The 22,614-nt window shown below is 38.9% G+C and overlaps 1 protein-coding gene across 1 annotated transcript in view; it reads right to left on the reverse strand.

Annotated features, from left to right (window-relative positions):
• Nucleotides 1-235: 235 nt before the first annotated feature.
• Nucleotides 236-22,614, reverse strand: part of RTTN (rotatin) — a 181,849-nt gene continuing 159,470 nt past the window's right edge. Inside the window, exons 41-49 of the mRNA XM_053571779.1 lie at nucleotides 20,336-20,441; nucleotides 18,971-19,068; nucleotides 17,657-17,734; nucleotides 14,534-14,660; nucleotides 12,137-12,339; nucleotides 9,299-9,566; nucleotides 3,616-3,719; nucleotides 2,461-2,530; nucleotides 236-1,430 (exon numbers count right to left, since the gene is read on the reverse strand). Of these exons, the coding sequence (XP_053427754.1) occupies nucleotides 1,345-1,430; nucleotides 2,461-2,530; nucleotides 3,616-3,719; nucleotides 9,299-9,566; nucleotides 12,137-12,339; nucleotides 14,534-14,660; nucleotides 17,657-17,734; nucleotides 18,971-19,068; nucleotides 20,336-20,441 (1,140 nt within the window). The 3' untranslated portion in view covers nucleotides 236-1,344. The remainder of the gene's footprint in view (nucleotides 1,431-2,460; nucleotides 2,531-3,615; nucleotides 3,720-9,298; nucleotides 9,567-12,136; nucleotides 12,340-14,533; nucleotides 14,661-17,656; nucleotides 17,735-18,970; nucleotides 19,069-20,335; nucleotides 20,442-22,614) is intronic.

Consider the following 22,614-nt stretch of genomic DNA (forward strand, 5'->3'; position numbering starts at 1 on the left):
TGGGCTTCCTAGATTTTTCAGATATCTAATCAATAATTCCTCAATATGTGTGCTACAGACTTACCTGCTTCTATTTGAATATTTAATAAATATTTTGTTTTCCTGCTTTTAGCTTAAATAACAATACAGGGCTTAGTTTATTGAAGTTAGAAATCCGTTAATAACATTTAACAAAAAGGATATTTTTTTCTTTCCTTTTTAACCATAAATCAGTTAATAAAACTTTTCCTGGAAACACTTTTCTAAATGAGTGTATCTGTACATATGCATGCGTACAATATACATTACATATGTCTGTATACGCACACACGGAGATATACATCTCAGTTTTTATTTTTCTTAGAGAATTTTCTCACCTTCAAAAGTGAAAGTAATTAGTACAAACTGATTTTTTTAAAGTATTGAGTTCAAAACTAAGGGTAGTTGAGAATTAAATAACACAGCATCGCTCTACAGAGCTTGCTCCTCCTGCACTTTCCCCAGTTTTATTCTTCATGTTGTTTTGGGCTGAGCTAGAATTTAAACCCAGGCCTATAGGACCACAACTCTATTTCTTCCTTCTTTATTATATAGCTTTATAAAAGCTAAAAGGCAAAATTAAAAATGTCATCAATTTATAAGCCATGTAGGAAGGAGTTACCACTAAGACTTGCATAAGAAAAATCCTCATAAAATCACATACTTACACACATATATCCCCACATAAAGGTTTGAAAATAAGGATTTGTAGCAACAGGAGCCAAAATTTTACATCAAAAATTTAAAACAAACAAACACCCCAGCTGCTTGGGAGGCTGAGGCAAAAGAATCGCGTAAGCCCAAGAGTTAGAGGTTGCTGTGAGCCATGTGACACCACGGCACTCTACCCGAGGGCGGCACAGTGAGACTCTGTCTCTACAAAAAAAAAAAAAAACAAACACCATCCCCCCCCCCAAAAAAAATACCTTCTTTCAATTCCTAAAATTAATATTCATGAGATACATTGAAGTCCGGAAGCAGCATTAGTTAATTTTTGTTTCTAAAAATATTGTTTTATTAAATAAGTATAAAATAAGATTTTCACAAAGCAAACTGCATATAAAAAGGGTATTTATGATCTCAGAACTTTCTGTGCCTTTATCCATCACCTCTTTTCAGTTGCTATGACTTCTGAAGAGCTGCTGTGTATGGACAGCACCAGGCTATCCACTTCTTCACTGTCATCAGCTCCATGTTTCATGGGGAAGAAGGGGTCAAACCTTGCAGAGAGTTAGCATGTCTGCAGGGAACAGCTAGTCCCAAAGCTGGCTCCAAGTTTAGCTCCCCTGTTGGTGGCTGTCAGCTTCAGGGTGTAGCATCTGGCACTTAGGAAGAGTTAAGGAGCTGCACGAGGTTTTCAAGACATTTCATATAGTAGGCATTTAGAGGGTTTTCTTCTGAGTTTTGGAAAGCTGAGGTTGGAAAATAAGAGTGTAGAAATACTAGCTTATCAAACTTAGTACTACACTTAAGAGTGAATATATACACACAAACATATACTAATAGGACTTATGCATAACTGAAAGCTCTATTTAAGTTCTTGATGGAATAGCATTCTAAGAATATTTTACATTAAAAAGATTAAAGTTATAAAATTTATATTTTTTTATTAATGGTTTACCCAAAGAGTATTAAAAAAATGCTTCTATAATGGACACCATTAACTATAATCTTAAATGAATGCCATTACTCTTTTTTATGTACTATTCCTCCTAAAGCATAAACTTTAATGTAATTTAATTATTCACTGGCTCCAGAAATTTACAGTCACAGCTAACAAACAAAACCTCCCTTGCTTTTAAAAAATCAGACTATAAAACACAAATTAATAAACAACAGATCTATTACAGGACAGGAAAGACAAGAGTTTAATGTCTTAACATAACAAATGTTAAGAGGATCGTGCTCACTGATAATTGGTGTCACTCAAAACAAGTAATGCACTTTGAAAAGAAAACCCTCTTCAGTATTATGAGCAGATCACAGAAGTACATAGATTTAAGGGCAATGGGAGTTATTCTTGGAAGACTGTAATTTAACTCCCTGATATTAGATGAAAACTTTCTGTTCAAGGTTAATTCTAATTGGGCCCAATTCTTATCACCTAAGAACATACTTTAGCATAGTGGTTGCCACTGGCAAAGGAAATTTAGTATGTGAATAAAATGACTTGGAGAAAGATCACAGACGTGTTTTAAAAAACTACTGTACCTGAAACCTCCTTCTAGTAGACCACCTTATTATTCAAAAAATGATATAATAAAAAGTACAGAACAAATATTCGCCTCTTTTACAATGCTTTGACAAAGTAGCCCCTCAAATCCTAGTAAAATAGTGTAGAAAATGTCATTTTTCTGTGACCTGTCCAAAAATCTCATTAATAAGAGAATTCATGTAATAGCTTCCAAGCTTAACTATAATCTGTTTAATATTGAAACTTACTTTTCTTTGCTAAGGAATATGCTTCTTCTACTCTTCGTTTGATGGAAGGATTTTTCAAAGTTGGTTTTGCCTGGAGATAATATAGAACAATCCATTAATTAGATTTATTTCCATGTCTTAAGGCTGTGAACGCAATACTAATGCTGCCCATTGCTAGCTACAGCATTAAACAGGATATTACAAAACACATTAATGTAACTACAAACACTTATCTTAGTTCACCCTATTATGCTGGTCCCCTACACATTCCAAAGTCGCACCCACATCCTCCTCCCACCTAACTCGATTCCTCCTCCACTGCCCATGTTCTTTCTTCTCTTCTCATAATTATGCTCCTCCTCCCCACCAAATCTCTATTTTCTATTTTAAACTAGTCAACCTTAGTTTCAGTATTTCATATTCTGGCACGCCTCACATTTCAGGCCAAGTTGACCAAATATTAGCAGTTGGCTACTTGGTCAACAAGTATTTATTGAATGAATACAAAGTGCCAAATCCTGTGCTCAGCTCTGCGGACAGCCAGGCAAGGAGGACACAGTAGTCTCGGCCTGTGGGGGAACAATCAAAACAGACAGGGCTGGCCAGCAGAGAGAACCATTCCAGAACGTCTGTCTATCTTGACACTGTCATTTGGCTGCTGTTTAACCACCAGATACTTGTGGGTATTTCTCTCAGGAGTTAGATGTCTGCGATAAAAGGCCAGAGAGGAGACACAAGTACCAACCCCTCCTGCTGTTGTCCAGGCAGGCCCCGTGAGGCAGGCTGACCAAACTGAGCTGATGACAAAACTCAGTGATGTGATACTCTACAGAAAAGGGAATCATAATTGGATAAAACTTTGTTATTCAATTTTCTTCTTCATTTTTCCTTGACACATCTTTTAGAAGAAACAATCTATACTAAAATTGCAATATGAGAAAATCAAGAGACTTCCTCAAAAAAAAAAAAAAAAAAAAGGAAAAACTCTTGAAAGAGATACTGTTCTGAACAGAGACTTTTGTTGAAATGATTAAAGGAAAAAAAAATAAACAAGAAAACACCAGTATTTCACTTCATTTTTTTTTCTTTTGTTCTGACGCTTCTGAGATCCTTGGGTGCATCGTAAGAGGTCCAATGGTTTCCACTCCAAGTGTAACAAGGACTAAAAAAACCGACCTTCTGATAATTGTAAATCAGAGCCCAAAGCGCAGCTGCTCCAATCCTCTGAGCATTTTGATTCTCGCTTTCCAGGCAGGCTGCTAGTACAGCAATGACTTTCTCTGAAAATAAAAACAGTTTTTAAAACGTATAGTCCAGCATGTCACACTGTATTTTTATATTAAACTAGTCAGATGCATCTTTTTTTCCCATTAAAGTATACATACAAAGTTGGTATCACTAGATTGTGGAAGAATCAATCTTCCACCATGTGGTACGTAGGAGGACAACCCCAAAACATTGTTTTCAACAAGCACAGAAGGGTAAGCTGAATTGCCTGATTTTTTTTTTTTGGCTTAAATTCAACGAAGACATGTTTATTGAAAGAGTACAAAAATAAGTGCATGACAAGTTATATTAGTGAGTTATTCAATAATAGCTAACATTTTGGCAAGTAAGAAAATAGACATGCTTTCATAAGAAAACAAAGACTACAAACATCAACAGCGTGAGCTACTCCATAAAATGATGATTAAGAAATACCATACTGCTCAATCCTTTTAAAAAGGATTGAGTATTTTAGAGAAATTTATGTGCGTCAGAGGACAAAGGGATTTTAAAGCATGGCAATGCACAAGATATACATTCCTGGTAAAAGTAGCTACTTTTATGTATCATTCAATTTTATGGAATTGTTTTCTCTCTAAACTGTGATTTTAAAAATATGTTGCATTCCAAGGGTAAAATGTGTCATTGGGAACCTGCTCTCTGTATAATTAGCTACCTCCACCCCCATGGGAATGCATTCATTAAAATTGTAACTTTTTCAAGGGCAAGGCCCGCTTTTGCTCACTGGTAATATTCCAGTCTCAGTGCTAGTAAACTTTAAGGCCTTAATACATAGTAGGTTGGGTGAAAGATTCCATAATTAAAACACAATTTCTATGTAAATAGTACTATTTGGTTCTTTTTAGTTTTAAGAGATTTTAAATATTTCATGTACACACACACCAACTGCTCCATAAAGTGAACTTGAGTTGTGTGACATGAAGGTGGGGGCAGTAATTTTCCTGCAACACTGCCCCCTACTGCCTGAACACTTCATCTGCATTATCTGGTGCCCTTTGGTTTTCCTGTGTTGTTGGTTAACCTGCCCATAACTAGGCCATATAGACAGTTATTAGACGTAATTTATCATAAGGTTATGGATACAAATGATACTCGTTGGAATACCATCCTCAAAGGGGAGGGTAATTTCTTTGTGTTCCAAGTAATGTCTTTATATATTATTCCAAACACACAGAATATATAATGGCTATGATATAAGTAAGATTATACCATAATTCCCTCAAGTTACTATTTCTTAAAAATTTTTAATAAAGTGTATAACTATGTACATACATACACATATATATAGGTTAATTAATGTAATGCCCCTTTTGATAATGCAAGTGGACCAATTTTTTAAAAAAACCCATTTTATTGTGAAGTATAACATATATACTACAAAAAAGCACATAAAACATGTTTAATAAATAGGTATAAACTGCCACATAAATATATTACTAAGCTTTAGCGACTAGGTTAATAGTAAAATGTTAAATAATTAGAAAATGATGTGTTTTGAATATTGCTGCCTTTCTTCTTAATATGATGAAAATTAAGTTTAGGGTATCATGTTAGCAGTTACAGCACAAAAATCAACAAAAGCTACAAATCAAGGTTGATTTAGTGGTAAAGCTGAGAGAGGTTCCAGTTTTATGCATATACTCTGCATAGGAGTGAGAAATGGTTTTAACAATATATTACTATCAGATTTAATGACAATAAATTTATTGTGAAAAGAGCAGATTAAGTTGCAATACCACTTGTCACATGATGGAATGGCAACCAAAAATTAGCTATGGATACGAGAGTTCAGCCAAAATCAAACTATTACGTGAAAATCAAATAACCACACAAAATTTCTAACAATTACACGGCACAAATCCTTTATGTCAGTTAAATTTTTATATATTAACATATATAAACAATAAAATGTCCACATATTCAGTATATATTCCATTCCCTTCACCCTTGGAGAACCAGTAAACATTTACTGGAACATCTTTGTCCTTGTGAAGTTTTGTTACCTTCACAAAATGAGCAACGATTCCCTTTTTCTACTCTCTGGGAGAGTCCGTGTGCTTTCAATTACTATTTGCTTAAATATTTGGTAGAACTCACTGGTAAAGCCATCTGGATCTAGGGCTTTCGATGTGGTTACATTGCTGACGAATTCACTCTCTTTCATAGTCATTGGACTTTCTTGCATTCTATTTTTTTCTTGAATAAATTTTTCTAAGTTACTTTCTTCAAAGGAAGTATCCATTTCAACTTTTTTTCTTTGGTTTTCTGCAGATTCACTATTATGTATAGGAATGAATATTTTTTTTTTAAATCTACTTGGAATTATCTAAGTCTCTGGAATCAATCTACTAGTGTCTTAGAACAGTTAAGATTTTTAGCCATCATCTCTTCAAATATTTCCATTCCCAATATCCTTCTAGGACACGTCATTAAACATACAGTTAGAGTGTCCCAATGTATCTGCTACGCATTTTTATTAACTCTTCCTTGTCTTTTTAGCTCTTCACTGCATTCCAAGAACATTTTTCTAATATATATTCTAATTCCTGGATTCTCTCTTCTGTTATACCTAATTTGCTGCCAAACATGTATAAGTTTTAAATTTTAGCTACTGAAGTTCCAGAATTGTGTTGCCCATACAACTTCTTACAGTAAAGGAAATATGGAATGTTTATATCTGTGCTATCATCGTAAGACAGCCACGAGCCACATGTAGCTAAAGTGGGTGGAAACTTGAATACGGGACTTTAATTACATTAAATGTAAATAGCTACACATGCTGAATTATCATATTGTACAGTGAAGTTCTAGAAGGTCTGTTTGGTTTTTTCAAATCTTTGAAGTTACCAGTTTCTCATTCCCTGAAAACAGTTTCAAACTGGCCATTTATGTATCTAAATATGGTATAAAGTTATTTTTAAATTTGTATATTATAATTCCAATATTTAAAGTCTGAACAGAGAAGCTGGTCTTTTTCCTCTACTGGCTCTTACTTCATGTTGCCATATTTTTCCTCATGTACAGGGTTATCTTTAATTTTGCACTGGTTCATTCTTCTAAACAAGTGCTGTGGAGGTTCCCTGAGGCCTACTATGAACTCGTCTTTCAACCATCAGAAGTAGTTTGCTTCTGCTAAACACCCAAGTTCATGGTCCACTTAGACTATACATGTCTTAGGTGCAGAGCCCCGTGAGGGGCAGTCTGTGGTGCCCATTCTCATAGGTTTTCTTCACTATAAAATTACGTGGATGAGGGTTGGGGGGCCAATTTACTTGTGATTCATCTTTCTCTTAAAAGATGGTTCTTCGGAGGTCTAGCTTAATACAGGCCAGTTGGTTTTCTTCTCATCCCTTGATACTCCTTAACAAAAGTCAAGCATAGAATATTGGCAAACATGCTTGGGGCCAAAGAGTTTTCTATATACTTCTTACTCATCAGGACACAAGTTTGCAACCAAAAATGGCCAGGAAATTTCCTGTTATCTTTTTAGTTCAATGATTATTTTGAGATGACTTTAATATAGTTTATCCAGCACCTTTTGTTGTTTTCAGAGGATACTTTGCCTGACCATTACCAGGAACAAAACAAGGTCAAGCTCCAGGGCACACTCTATTCCTGGCTATCTAAATCAGATGTCTGGGTGCTACTGATCGGAGGATGCAGCCTTACCTGAAAGTTTTACAGCTGACTCTGCTAAGGCTTTCTCTCTAGGTCCCCAAGTGGAAAGGGAGCCATAGACCATGACACCCTGTTAATAGTTCCATCAAGAAACACACTGCTGCTGTCTCTTATCCTGCCCTTGCCTTGAAAGCCCACTGACTCAAGTCAAGTCTGTGGAGTCAGGAAGCTCCTTCTCAACAAAAGTTTGTCCACCTGCTTTGTGCTAATGAAGGAGAAAAATCACTGCTGACAACAAGGAAATGCTGAAAATAAATTCACAGGATTTAGAAGTGCAAAATCCAGGCTTCTCCTTCAATTCCCTAACAGCTTGTCCTTTTTCCAACTTTCTCAATAATAAAATAGTAGTAAGTAGTCCCAAAAGAAAAACATTTAAACTGAGAAAGGTGAATAAATAATAGCAGATGTACCTAAGTAGCTACTATACCCCAAGAAGGGGAACATATGCGTCCCACACTATCCCCCCACCCAAAAGCTTATCATTCTTCTCAGTTCACAAATATGAGGACTGTAGCAAATACAGAAGAGGATGGAAATAAAGCCAGTGCTGTAATTCCCCAGCAAAGGAGGGAGGCACCCGTGTCAGGGTGGGGCTATGGGAAGGCAGAGTGCAAACTCCACAGTCAATGCAGATGAGTTCAAAGTCGACTGAACTTGCAAAGCCTTTCTATATAACATTTCTAGCAAGTTTAATATTTATCAGAAAAATAGAATCACAAGTACATACACAGCAAAATTTAAAGAGAATCATTCTTAGACACTTGGAAAATTCTGTTTCATAGGAAAAAAGCCTCTGAGAAAAGAGTAAATGAAAAGCATGTAAGGGAAGGAGACAGCAGCACTTCTGAGACACCTGTGTGTACCTGGAACGGCACTGGAGACCCGTGTGCTCATAAACTGACTCTTTCAAAACCAGGAAAAGTGTGCTTGTATTACAAATGAAGAAACTGGGCCCAGAGAAACTGCCCCAGGTGACGCTGGAGAGAGCACAGAGCTTGCGTTCAAGACTGGGAGTGGGGAGTCCATAGCCCACCTCTTTTTTCTGTAACAGCACAATGTCTCCCAATAAAACTCAACCCCCACCATGAAATTCACATGTTTCTCAGGGAGACCACACAAGGTAGCAGAAAAAGATTTTTCCAATTCTCTTTTTGGCTTCAAATTTTTTCTGAATCCTCACCAACCTTGCCTCCATCTGTCCTACGACTTAGAACGAAGTCCCTGTGAGGCTAACTTCACCATTCATTCTTGGGCCGGGAACTCTCCTTCCTGGTCAGGGTCTCTCTCAATCATCAAACATCTGTTGAGCGCTTACTAACTGTGAGCACAATTCTAGGTACTACAGACAAATGTAAACAAACTGGACAAAATCATCTTGACACCGTGACAGCTTATGTTCTAGTGTGGGAAGACTAGGAACAGACTGATAAACGCAGAGAACACACAGTGCATCTGACACACTCAGGGAAAATAAAACAGGGAAAGAAGGTGTGAGGGAGGGAAAAGAGGGAGGAATAATGCATTAAAATTGAGGGTTACAATTTTTTTTTTGAGCAGTGGCTCAAAGACACACAGGCAGTGAGGGGGAGTCACAGGAAGAGCAAGCGGGGAGGGAGCAGAAGGTAAGGGCAGAGGGTGCCTGTGCCCGCTGGTCCTCCTCCTTTCCACCTCCTGCACCCAGTGCGTCCACGGCAATGCCAGGGTCTGTTAACCTCAGGGGACTCTACGCAGCTCAGGGAAGGCTGGAGCCATGCCCGAGTCATTCCTGTCGCCCCTGCCTCCCACAGAGGGTGCTTAACGAACAACTGGCTAATTACTTACATTATTTTGTGTTATAATCTGAAGAGTGCATGAATAGCTCCATGTGTCAGTGTGTGTGTGCGCATCCACTCACCATTAGCCAGGATCTTGGGCTTGTTAGCGGGGCTGAAGCAGATGTTATGAAAGATGAGGAGGGGGATGTGCGGGCTGCGCCTGTGCTTGTACTTGCTCATCTCTGTCAGCAAGTCTAAGCAGCCGTCCAGCCTCAGGATCATCTGCTGCCCATCTTCTCCAAAGGAAATATTCAGGAGTAACTTCAACCAAAGAATAGTCAGATTACTCAGATGTTTATTTCCTCCTTTTGGCAATGTGAGAGATAGGAAGTTCTGTAAGAAGTTACTCTGTGGGTAAACAGAGAGAACATTATTTTCTTCTTGAGTCTTTTTCGTTATGTTCCTAGTCCTTTGGTGGCCAATTAACTAGTATTCTGGTATACTTTTCCCCAACTTTAATTTTCCCTTTCTTCCAATAACTTCTAAATACACCATCTGTATTATTTCTAGGTGTAAGTGAAAAAGAGCAAAACAGTGCTCAAATTTTAATTCCTAGTAATTCTTTCCCCATGATGGAGTATATTACAGTTAACTCTCAATTACTTAGGACTGACAATTCAGTTTGGGGATTATCTCAGAACTCTTGAGTTTTCTCTTTTTGTCTGCCTTCTGGAGATTTTGTTATTCATTAAAAACTATCCTGCGGGGAGGAAAAAGAAACAAAACCCAAATCAGTCTTGAATACTAGTTAGCAACTCTGTTAGTAGTGAGAATATTTTCAATCATTACAGCTATAAGTGGTGGTGTTGTTTTTATTAAATCAATAGAAACATCTTATATTCACTTTACCCCAGTTGCTTATTATTGCAAATAATCATCTCTTATGGCTGTATGTCACTCTATTAAACGTAGCTAAGAAAGCTCTATTACTTTTACTGTAAGAGGCATTTCAACCTCCAAATAAAGGCCCTACTACAAAACCCCACCAACACTTAACTATATAAAAGATAACAAATTATTATCTAGAACCACCAACACTTAACTATATAAAAGATAATAAATTATTAAACAATCTAAATGCGCACAAAGTATAACATCAAGTAGAAGCCTATGACAGTCCAGAACCACAATCAATTGTACAGTTTAAAAATAAAATGCAATCGCTTAATTTTTATGACTGCACAAAATAACTCATCTTTCTCTCTGTAATTATCTACTCTGGCTTGTCTGCTGGGTTCTCTTGGACCTAAACCAAGATGTTGGCTTTAATCTATAAAATAAATATTTTTATGAAAAAGACTTCAGTATAAGAATGAAATGAGCTACAGAAATATTAGCAACGTAACTTGTAAAATTACATGCCCACTCTGAACTGCGTTTGCTGTCACCCACATCTACTTATTTCTCAACCCAAACTGATGATTTTATAGATTCTACCTGTGTTGAATTCAGGGTTGACTATGGTGATAAAGTACCTATCAGCACTTTAAAATAGAAATATGCTATGGGTATTCCTTCTTTTTCCTGAGTCTAAAGATGTTTATAGATAATCCTCTACCCCACATAGAATGTGCAGAATGTACCATGGTAGGAAAAAAATGACACGTTTTAGAGCCTGGACTTTACAATAGCATCTGCTTTATTGTCTTATGCCTACAGGTGACTACTGGAGAGGCCCAGCTGTCAGTGCCCACGCCCATTACTTAATGCCACAGAGGAGCCTCAGCATTTCCTAATTAGAGTAGACAAAAAGGACTTGCATGATTTGGCTCAAAGGGAGAATGATCACTCTTGCATCCAAATATTCTTAAATATATTTGTTTATTAAAAATAAATATCTATTTAAAAACATATATATATTTGTTTACTAAATTATAGTCCCTTTTTGTCAATTAGATTTTAACTGCCTGATGACATAATAGGCAGTTTTATGAGTATTCTGGAACTCCAGTTCCAAAACTTCACTTCTTATCACTGATTTTAACTTAGGTTGCTTTAAAAGGGATATAAAAAGGGATGAAATCACAGCCCCTCTTTGATCCAGTTAGGCTTAACTTCCTTATGACATTATATATAATTTTATGAGGCTCTGGGACTCCACTTCAAAAACATATCACTGGTTTTAACCTTAGGGTACTTTAAAAGGGATGTAATGAGTTCAAATTCTAGTACACTGTGCAGTTAGATTCTATCTTTACATGTGTACAAACAGAATCCTTAATTCAGAAAATCCCTTAAAATTTGAATGTCATCAGATTATCTATTACTTACTAGTATAATAATATGAGTGCGTTTTTTTCTTTTACTTGAAGGATAAGAATTTTAAGGGATTTTCTCAATTAAAGATTCTGCTTATACACATCTACAGAAGTCTAGCATAGTGTACTAGACTTCATTTAACTCATTACACCCCTTTTAAAGTACCCTAAGGTTAAAACCAGTGATATGTTTTTGAAGTGGAGTCCCAGAGCCTCAGAAAATTATCTATAATGTTGTAAGGAAGTTAAGCCTAACTGGATCACAGGGGCTGTGATTTCATAAGCCCCTTAACATTTGTCAATGTAAACTGAACTGAAATAGTTACTACTTAGTTTGGTCTGCTTAAAGACCAAATATTACTTGTATTATCCTCAATAAATGCAAGAGAGCTGTCTTTCTAAAACCCTCAACCCAAAAGCTAAGAAAATAAAACTAAAAGGAAACGGCGCGAATACATCTAGCTTCTGTCACCTTTTCATGTATCATTTATTAACTGGCTTTAAACAAAGAGAACCTCTTAATCCTTTCACAGCCCTTTAAAATAAAATACCTTGAAACAATAATAAATAAATCCTAAAAACTGAGCTATAAACTTTGACCGGAAGGATTATTTTACTGAGTCCCTGTTTTATGGTATGAAGGGGAGACGAAGTACTTACCTTCTGAATTACTCCTTTGCAGTCATGAGACAAGGCCAGGTTTGAAAGAAACATAAAAACCATCTGCTGGACTGTGGTGTTTTCAAGTGGCATCTGGGAAGCCAACTTTAGGATACACAGCATCAGAGAGCTGCTGGGGGCTCCTCTGTGTGTGGCTTGAGCAGAATATTGTCCGTAACTTGACCAACAAAGAGAACTGCAACCTTCAAAAACAACAGCCCATCACAATGTCTTCTCAGTTTCATTGTTCAGTTTTTAAAACACAAAGTGGCAAAGCTTATCTGTCATATCAAAAATGACTTGGCCCTTCACCTATGAACTGCACATTCGCAATGAAGACTAATGCCAATGTCTACGTTCAACCTAGTAGAGTTACTGTCCTCACTAAGGGCCTAATTATCTCCATAGAACATTCTGAAATAACAGGTTTATTTTTTAAAAAAGAACAAAACATAATAGGAGTTAGGCTAATAAACTCGCCTTAAAAAAATCGATCTTTAAAAATAAAAACTCCTCCCTTGACGCCACATCTGTCTCTTGCTATTGCTCCATTTTGTCCATCTCCTTTAGAGCAGAACATTCTGGAAAAGCTCCTCTTCTCAACACGAGTCAGTTAGGTTTCCACCTCCAGTACTGTCCATAAGAACACCAGTGCAGGTAAACCCTACGGTCACTGTTCTGTCCTTACTTTACTAGAATCTGGTCAGCAGTTGGCACTGCCAACCACACCCTCTCTGCTTCCTGTAGCTCTACACTCCTGTCTTATCAGCTGTTCCTTCTCTCTTTTTCTCTCTTTTTCACTGATTTCTCATCTTTTGATCAACTCCAAATGGCGATGTGGCCCAGAACTTGGTCATAGGACTCCTCTCGTCCATCTGCACAGTCTCTCTGGGTAATCTCAAACATCCCACAGCTTTAAATACAATCTATGACAATGACTCCTGAGGGAGCTAGGCTCCAGGACGGCCCCAGTGGTCCCTGCCTCAGCACGTTGGTCTTTGTGACCAAGAGAAGCAGAAATGCTGATATGGCACTTCTGAAACCACAGCTTCTGCCCCAAGACTGCCCACTCTGGGCCATTTCTTTTCAGGGAAGCTGACTGCCCCTGTGGTCAGGAAGCCTGGTGGAGAGGCCCACATGGGAAGGAACTAAGGCTGCCCACAGCCTACCCCGGGCATGGCTGCAGATAACTGCAATCCAACCAACAACTTAATTGTAGCCTGTGAGAGACTCTGAGCCAGCACCACCCAGCTGAGCTGCTGGGATTCCTGACCCACAGAAACTGTGACATAAATGTCTAGTGTTTACAGATGCTAAGTGTGTGAGTCATTTGTTATATCACAATAGATAACTAGTAAACTTCTAGCCTTTTAAATCTTAAATCTTACCTCTCCTCTCTGCTGAATTCCCCTCCAATGTAGTATTTTCACTTGCATGAAAAGGGACACTTCAAACTTAACATAACTAAGCAGAACTCTTGGTTTCTACTTCTTTCCCAGGCCAAATGTGCTTCTCCCAAATCTTCCCGGCTTAGTACATGGTAGCACCAACACTCAGGCTCATTTCTCCAAATGAGGCTTGCTCCGGATACCGCCTTCCTTCCCACCTCCCATCAGCAAGTGCTCTTGCCTCTACCTTTGGGGATATACCAAATAGGTCCCCTTCTCTTCATCTCTCAGCCACCGTGTAAACCCAGCTGCCATTATGTTGTGTCCAAACCTGTTCCCTTCTTCTAAGCTTGTTCCCAGCCACTCATCCTCAACATGCCATCCAGAGTGACTCGTCTCAGACACAAATCAGGGCACACCATGCCTCAGCTTCAAACCTCCAGGGGCTCCCGGTCACCCTCTAAAGTCTACACTCCTTATTCTGGAGGCCCTACCTGACTGGGGTCATCCTCTCTCACCAGCTCATTCACCAGAACCAACGGCACATGGCTGTAGTAGGCTGTCAAGGAAACGCCTACCAAATGAATGAATGAAAGAGGATCCCCAGTGACATCCCCTGTCACCAGACCAGCTGCTCTGAGAATTAACTTTCATCATTCCAGTGTCCTAGAATTTATAAAAGTTGTAACCTTTACCTGGCTTTAGAAGTCTGACGTTATAATGGTCGCCCCCTTGATTCTCCTGTTGAACTCAGTTTCCCAGTGCCCAGCATCAGGCCAGTTTCTGTCTCTGCCCCTCTGCTCCTCACACTGCCTGGTGATCCTCCCTGCCAGCACACACACTAAACCATCTGCACACAGAGCACCTGAGAGCAAGCTTGCCTCCGACCAACATGTCCTCAAAAGGTGAATGAAACTGCAAAATGGTAGCTTTTCCAGTTCACCTAAACAACATTTATGAAACCAGTACTTTAGTACATTATTGAAAGGTAATGTTGGATTCTATTTACCGCTTGGGAAATTTGCAGTATAGACACAAAGTAGCTGCAGGGCAGTTTGCATCAATGAATCATCCATCAAAAGCCACGGCCAGAGAGCGTGCAAGACAGGAACGAGGTGAGCATCATGAGCCGCTTCCTGTTGTGGAAGCCAATGAAGACAGCATTAGTTTGAATATACAAAAAAGTAAAATTAAAATCAAAACCCAAAAAGCCGTCCCGAATGCAAGACAAAAGCTGAATTTATCTTTGTTCTGATCAGCGCGAGCAGACATCAGAATCTGACAGACGCATTCAGCACCTTGCCCCAGGCCCGCGGGCCTCCTCGTGTGGCTGCCTTGAGCCCAAGCCTGAGCGGTCTCAGGATGCCCCCACAGCACTGGAGTGACTAAGATATGCTAGTTAGGTAAGAAGCTTGGAAAACAGCTTCTGTAACATGCACATTAGCAGGAAAGTGGTATCTCGCAACACTAAAAAACTCTACCACATGAAAATTTCTCATTAAGTAAACATTCTGATCAACTTTGAATCCCCCAACCCTGTCTCCCTCTCCCTTTCTCTCTCTATATACCAGAAGCCAATTACTGTTTTTGTGTAATCTGACTACAGTAAAATTCAGTCTAAATATTATTGACTGAAATCAAATTCTTAAGTAACTTATAATCTTTATTATAAAGATCGATTACCACTGGGACAATATTACTGATAAGATACAGCCGTGCACAGTAAGTGCAACGGTATCTTTTCCAGGTATAGAAATTACTAGGTAATTTGTAGACCCATGTGGACATGTGAGCGTCCACACAAATACATCCAATACGATTTTATGAAGCACCAAAGGGAAGCATAGGATAGGGAATTATTCCCAAAATTCACCACTCTCTGTCGGCTTTTAAGTTATTCCCACTGTTCTTCCCAAAGTCCTCCCCAGGTCACCACTCCCTGTAAACTGACACACAGCCTCACGTTTGCAGCAGATGACTTTGCTCACTGCTTGAAAGAGAAGGCAGAAATGCCTGCGTATGAACTCCGTATCTATCCTGCCATTCTGTCTGTCAAGTTCATCTGTGGTTTCCTCCATTCATCCTTCCTGTCCGCCTGTCAGTGAGCAACAGGCACATGGACTGGCATTCTGAAACACAGCCTGCCCTTCATGCATCCTCAGAGACCTAAATCCACTAATTAGTTCTTTTTTTCCTATTTCTTTAATAACTAGCTCCCCATTTGCTCATTTGTCCATTTCATTCAAGAACTGTACATGTTAGGAGAAACAAACACACTACCATCCTGTGACCACTATGTCCTGAATTACCAATGCAGCTCTACGCGGTCACTCTTCTGGGAAGAGTGCTCTTCATGCTGTCATTTCCCCATCTCACATCTAAGCTGAAGCTCATTTCAATTCATTTTCTGCCCTAATGACTGTGTTGAGGCTGCTCTCACCTCTGTCACGGCCAAGGCCTTGGGCACTGCACATTAGTGGCAGGCTCCTTTCTCTTCCTTTCATGCTGCCTCTCCATCCTGGCCCATCTCCAAGCTGTCCTCTCTTAAATGTTCCTATTTTCCAAAGATGACTTGGGCTTTCATTACGTACTCACTTGCGACATTTCAGCTATAGTTTGGGCTACAAATCCACTACATTAGCACTTTAATATCCCAGCCTGTACTTCTCCTCAGGGCATCAGACCCACAATCTACTGACTACAAGCTGTTTTTCACCTGGATGCCCCAAAGACTCTTGACACTAGCGTGTGCAAACTGAACACCAGGCTCTCACTGCAGTGTCTACTGTCACACACTCTTGACATCAGTAAGCAGCTTAAAGGTGAATCTGGAAGTCATTCTGCATTTCTCTTATTTCTCCTCAATAGGGGAATTTACTCCCTCCCCTCCTTCCCCTTTCTATCCGCCAGAGTCAATGTCTTATCCTCTCTTGCCTGGACCATGACAGTCCCGTCCTTCTAATCTTGTCCATTGTTTAATTAATTCACCTCACAGCTATTATGACCGTTCCACTAGAAACCCCTTAATGTTACACATATGCACACAGCACGGTGGAGTGATGGTGGGTGACCTGGTGATTACACAACAGCGACCAGCACTTAGTAATGAGAGCATGCCACACCTTAGGGAGGCTGGAACATCTAGTCACAAGGATAACATTTAGTATGAGGTAATCATAAATCATCTCTATTTTGACAAAAAGTTCATGTAAATTTACATATTAGGAATTTTAATAAAATGTATAAATAAATAGTTAATTCCCAAACTGTTTTGTAATGTGAATTGTTAGTCATGTCTTATTATTTAACATAATTTAAGAAATACATGTTCAACAGTTCATTTTTCAGATGTAGTATGTGTTTTCCAGTTTTACTATAAGAGTAAAAAAGATAAAACATTAAAAAGCAAAGGAAGCTTCTATACTTTCTTTGTCTTACTCATTTTCCACAGTATTTCCATATTAAAGCATTAATCTAGTGCTTCAAAACCTTTATGTTACTATAAAGGGAGCAAATCCAAGTATTCAAAGATAATCTGCACATTTATCAACACAGTGGCTTAAAATGACAGCATCGATGCTCACAAAGCCAAATATCTTGATTTTCAGTGAGAAGGCTCCGCAAGTGGCCATGGGGAGTCAGCGTAACTAGAAGCGAGGTGCCTCCTCTGGTGAGCACAGCCACACCAGGCAGCCGCAGGGAAGTGTTTCCTCCTGTGAAGCAGGAACACATTCTTCTCTCCTTACTAACACAGAAGCTTCCACTTACTTCCTTGGAGAGCTGTTCTGTCAAGTCCCTTTGAAAGAATCCACCTTACAAGACATTCATTCCCTCCCAGTAAAGAAACATCTAAAATGCCTAACAGTACAGAAGGAGGTTGAAGTATGTGAAGTTAAAATTTCAATGATAAAGTTAAAATGCTGATATAAAATAAATGTAATCAGTATTGATGACTAGCAAGGCTAGATACATCCTTTTTGAGAATTAACATTGAGTTTAAGGACCAATCAACTGCGTGTCTAAAAAATAAAATTCAGAGTTTTCTATTTTTTCCTACTACATTATCTCATATAAAAATTAAACTGTGTAACACCAGCACTGCTATACATGTTTGAAAAGCAGCTCTACTTACTTTGCATTCTCCATTTTGATAAAGACAGTTTCTTAAGAGCTGCATGGCAGTGTTTAACTCTTTAGTAAAACCTTCCTCCTGTTTAAACAAAAAGCAGTTGAAAAGGGTGAAGCAACAGAATTCTCCCCTGTATGTATATAGCAATCCCTCAACCCCGCCGCTTTTGGGCACAGTACAGTGCGGGTGTGCTCTAACCCTGCCCGACCACCATAACTTTGAAGGCACTGACAAGCTAACGATCTCTGACAGATGACCAAATCTCAAGAAGTGCATCCACCACGAAAAAGCTATTTCTGTTCTCTCAAGCACGGAGGAGCTCAGATATATAATGGCCTTCATGTTTCATCTCAATAAAGTGAAGCAGGTACTGACAGGTTTTCACTCATATCAGGTGTTGGCTGACTTTCCCAATGATGAAGTAAGGGCCTTTGACTAGAGAAGGAAAAGGAAAAGAGGCAAGGAAAAAAAAACCTGACAAACATGTAATCAATTCCCTGCATCAATCAGAAGAAGACTCTATCTTGGTTTCTTATTAAATGCAGTAGAAACTAGTTATTACACAGTGTCTCCCACAAGCCTTACCAACACACACGTGTGTATATTTACACATATGCATGCATATTCATTTTGTGAACAAGTGAATAGCAGATCTTACTAACCATAGTTACATGTGTCATTAACTATTGGCATAATAACTGTTATTTCACATTTACATGAATATGCAGTTTGAACATGAGTCCAGCAGATGTTGTTCGGAAATCATGGAATAAGATAAACAAAAACTCTTAATCTCTGTTTATCACTGCAACTACCCAGATGTGGGGCAAATATCAACGATCAGTTGTGTGAGCACGCTGCCATGGGCATTCATGAAAGAGTAAGGAGGAAATGTACCAAGAGTGCCCGACACACAGAAAATGCTCAACAGATATACTGTCATGCACGTGTCTTTCCAAATGTTCATAACAAAATTGCATAACATAATGCCATTTATGGACCTTTAGGTGATAATTTAGAAAAAAGCCAACACCCACTAATACAGAAACCATATTAATTGATCTGATTGCACATTTCTTCTAAAACAGACTCATTTCAACCTTGTGCTCCTCTGTGGGTACAAGGGCACTGGAGAGATGGTCTTATTTTTGTTTATTTTTTTGCAGTTTTTGGCCAGGTTTGAACTCACCACCTCTGGTATATGGGGCTGGTGCCCTACTCCTTTGAGCCACAGGCGCTGCCTGAGAGATGGTCTTTAAATATGGCCATTTATCCCAGAATTATCCTAGAATTGTCCCAGAATAGAATTCGCATGACCTTCTTTCTCAGGGCCGCCCTGCCAGGCCTCAGGGAGTCCAGGTTCAGCTGTGCGTGGATGTGCTTCATCCGCTCCATGCAGCTGTCCACGAGATGGGCTGAAAGACCAAGTCTGCCCCAGTCAGAAGGCTAATCCATTTCCACTTAAGTTAAAACCACACAGAATAAGTTATTAATCAGATTCTTAAGAAGATAACATTTTCTATTTCTTACTCCTTTCTAATATTTTCAGTGAGAGATTAATGAATTAAGGAGGGGGGAGTAAGAAAACTAAAATGCTGAAGCCCACTTGTTTTCCATTCTTAGTAAGATACTCTCCAAATCTAACTTATATCTTAAAGCAAAATTTGTTTTAGTAGCAAATCTCAATTGAAATTAATGAATTAATGTTGCTGTTACTTTCTCTCAACTCTCAGACCTGTGTTCCCTGATGTCCAGATAAAAAATTATAAGACTCTTGCTGTGGTATATGTATACTATGGAATACTATTCAGCCATTAAAAAAAAATAGAGACTTTACATCCTTCGTATTAACCTGGATGGAAGTGGAAAACATTCTTAGTAAAGCATCACAAGAATGGAGAAGCATGAGTCCTATGTACTCAATTTTGATATGAGGACAATTAATGACAATTAAGGTTATGTGGGGGAAGCAGAAAGAGGGACGGAGGGAGGGGGGTGGGGCCTTGGTGTGTGTCACACTTTATATGGGCAAGTCATGATTGCAAGAGGGACTTTTCCTAACAATTGCAATCAGTGTAACCTGGCTTATTGTACCCTCAATGAATCCCCAACAATAAAAAAAAAAAAAAAAAAGAAAAAAAAAATTGTAAGACTCTCAATGAGAAATTTATATGAAAATAAAGGATCATCTGATGCTGTTGGTTTTACCATAAAATTGATAATCATTGACTGCAATGATAATTATTTTTTCATAGAGTATGTGCCTCTGAGTACCAATATTTAATTATCATGAAACTGAATAACCTGTCACTTTCTTTAGCTTCTCTAATATTTACATGTAGAGTAGGAATCATTACACATTAAACAAAACATAATCTACATGTATAACCTTTTTACTTTAAAAGTAATGCATATGTATTATATATATATTTTCTTTACTTTTTTGCTTAAGAACAGGAGAGAAGGCTTAAAGCACTTTCAAAGAGAATTGAAAGTGGGTCCCTCTCATGAAAGAGAAGAAGTGAGATAGACTTACGTACTATATTTTTATATGAGAAAATCTTCTTTTATAACACTGAGACTATAAGTTATATACATTATGAGTCCAAAGACTACTAAAATGAAGGAACAGCAAAGACCAACACTATGTCATGAAAACAACAGACACATCACGTGGCTCACCTTTCAAAGTGAGCTTCTGTGCTCTTCTGCTGACCGCCAGAAGTGACATCAAAGCATTGGCAGCAACTTTTTTCAGGACATCTTTGGAGGATTTTCCCTCATAGCACTGTAGAGAATACAGATCAAACTGCCTTGAAGAAAATTTTAATCTGGAGCAAAACTGTTGTGAATTAAAGCAGGGGTCCTCAAACTGCGGCCCGCGGGCCACATGAGGCCCACTGAGGACATTTATCCGGCCTGCCAGGTGTTTTTGCCACAGCTGCCTGTCCTGCTTAGCAGCCACCCTGTCCCAGCCCACCAGGTATTTTTGACACCCTGCCTGTCCTTCTTAGCAGCCAACTCGTCTCAGGCCACAGTGTGCATGTGTAGAATGTGCACCAACTCTCCGACTCCGCTCCGTCTCTCTGTCTCTCCCCGCCAGGTGTTTTTGCCTTCCTGCTTAGCAGCCCACTCATCCCGGCCCGCAGTGCACATGTGTGGAATGTGCCCCACACTCGCCGGCTCTCTTCCTTCTGTCTCTTGACTCCTCCTCTCAGTCTCTGGTGTAATAGGAGGAGTCACCAGTTTGCCTGTGCAGAGCCTGCTGCTGCCTAAGGACCGAGGTAAGAACAAGTTAGGACTTATTTTTTTTTTGAAGTTAGGAGGTCTATTTTTTTTTTTTTTTATTTTACAGTTAGTAGGGCCTTTTTTTTTGCGGTTAAGAGGGGGCCTTTTTTTCCTGAAGTTAGGAGGTCTTATTTTTGCAGATAGGGGGTGCCTTTTTTTGAAGTGAGAAGAGCCCTTTCTTTGAAGTTAGGAGAGTCTTTTTCTTTTTAAGTTGGTTAGTTGATTGGGGGTGGTTTCTAGGGGGGTTGCATCACAGTGATAATGCAAATAGTCAGCGCTCAGTGCTAATGCAAATAGTCACTGCTCGGTGGTAATAATAACTGTAAGTGCTCAGTGTTAATGCAAATTGCTATCACTCAGTATTAATGCAAATTGTCAGCAGTCAGTGTTATTGCAAAAGGACAGTGGTCACTGTTAATGCAAATGGTCAGTGCTCAGTATTATCGCATGGGGGCCCCAAACTGGTAATCTGCCTAGGGCCCCATGGGAACTTAATACAGCTCTGCAGGCAGCTGAGGAGTAGGAAACCCAATTTAATTGACAGTAAGTGCATTTATATTCTGATTGCTATTCAGTTGTGTATGATGTTGTATGTGTGTGCTGTGTAAGCCCCAGTTCACACAGTTGCGGTCTCTGAGCAGTGCAAGTTCAGCCATATGCTTGTATGGCTGAACTCACATTAGATTTGGAAGAAAAAAGGCATACGTGCCTTCTTTTTTCCTGCAGTGGAATCTGATCACATGGGTCTTCTCACCCATGTGTTCACACAGGGTAGTGTGAACTGGAAAGGTGGTGGAGGAACTGGCTCTGTATTTGTGCCTGTTCCTGCACCACACCAGTGTGAGCCTGAGATAAAAATGGAGTTCCACCATATAAGCACTGGTGAGGCTGAAATGATGGACACTCATCAGACTGCACTGATGGGCAATGCAGTCTATATATCTCTGTGTGGGCAAAGTTATTGATGGTATATTGTTTAAGGAGCACTGTATATATATATATTAGTATTTTACTAATAGCAATTTGGGATCCCTAGGAAACAATGATATTAAGAAAGAGAAAAATTGACTCGGAGTGTAGGATATTCAAAGAACAGTGATTACTTTTGATTACTTTTTCGTGCAGTACAAGGAAAGAGCTGTGTGTTTGATATGCCAGAATATAGTGTCTGTGTTCAAAGAATACAATTTGCATCAACACTATCAAACTCAACATAAAGATAAATATGATTGTTTGGTCAGAGAAGTGAGAAAAGATAAAATATTAAAACTGAAATGTACATTGACAACTCAGCAAAATACTTTTGTGAAGCAGAAACAGCTAAATACTTCATCACTACGAGCAAGTTTTCAAGTTGCCAAGCTAATAGCGTGCACTGGCAGACCATTCGTGGAGGGAGAATTTGGTAAAGAATGCCTTCTTTCTGTTGCCAAAGAGATGTGTCCAGAGAAGGCCGATTTATTTAGTACAGTGAGTCTTTCAGGACCCTCAATTACATGAAGGATTGAAGAAATGGGAGACAATTTGCATCAGCATTTGCAAAACTCCACAAAAAACTTTGCTATTTTTCCTTGGCACTCGACGAAAGTAATAATGTTTGTGATTCTGCATAACTTCTAATTTTTATTCGTGGGATGAATGACTATTTTGAAGTCACATAAGAGCTTGCTGCA

Source organism: Nycticebus coucang, chromosome 19 (genome assembly GCF_027406575.1).
Source record: "Nycticebus coucang isolate mNycCou1 chromosome 19, mNycCou1.pri, whole genome shotgun sequence".
Taxonomy (NCBI): domain Eukaryota; kingdom Metazoa; phylum Chordata; class Mammalia; order Primates; family Lorisidae; genus Nycticebus; species Nycticebus coucang.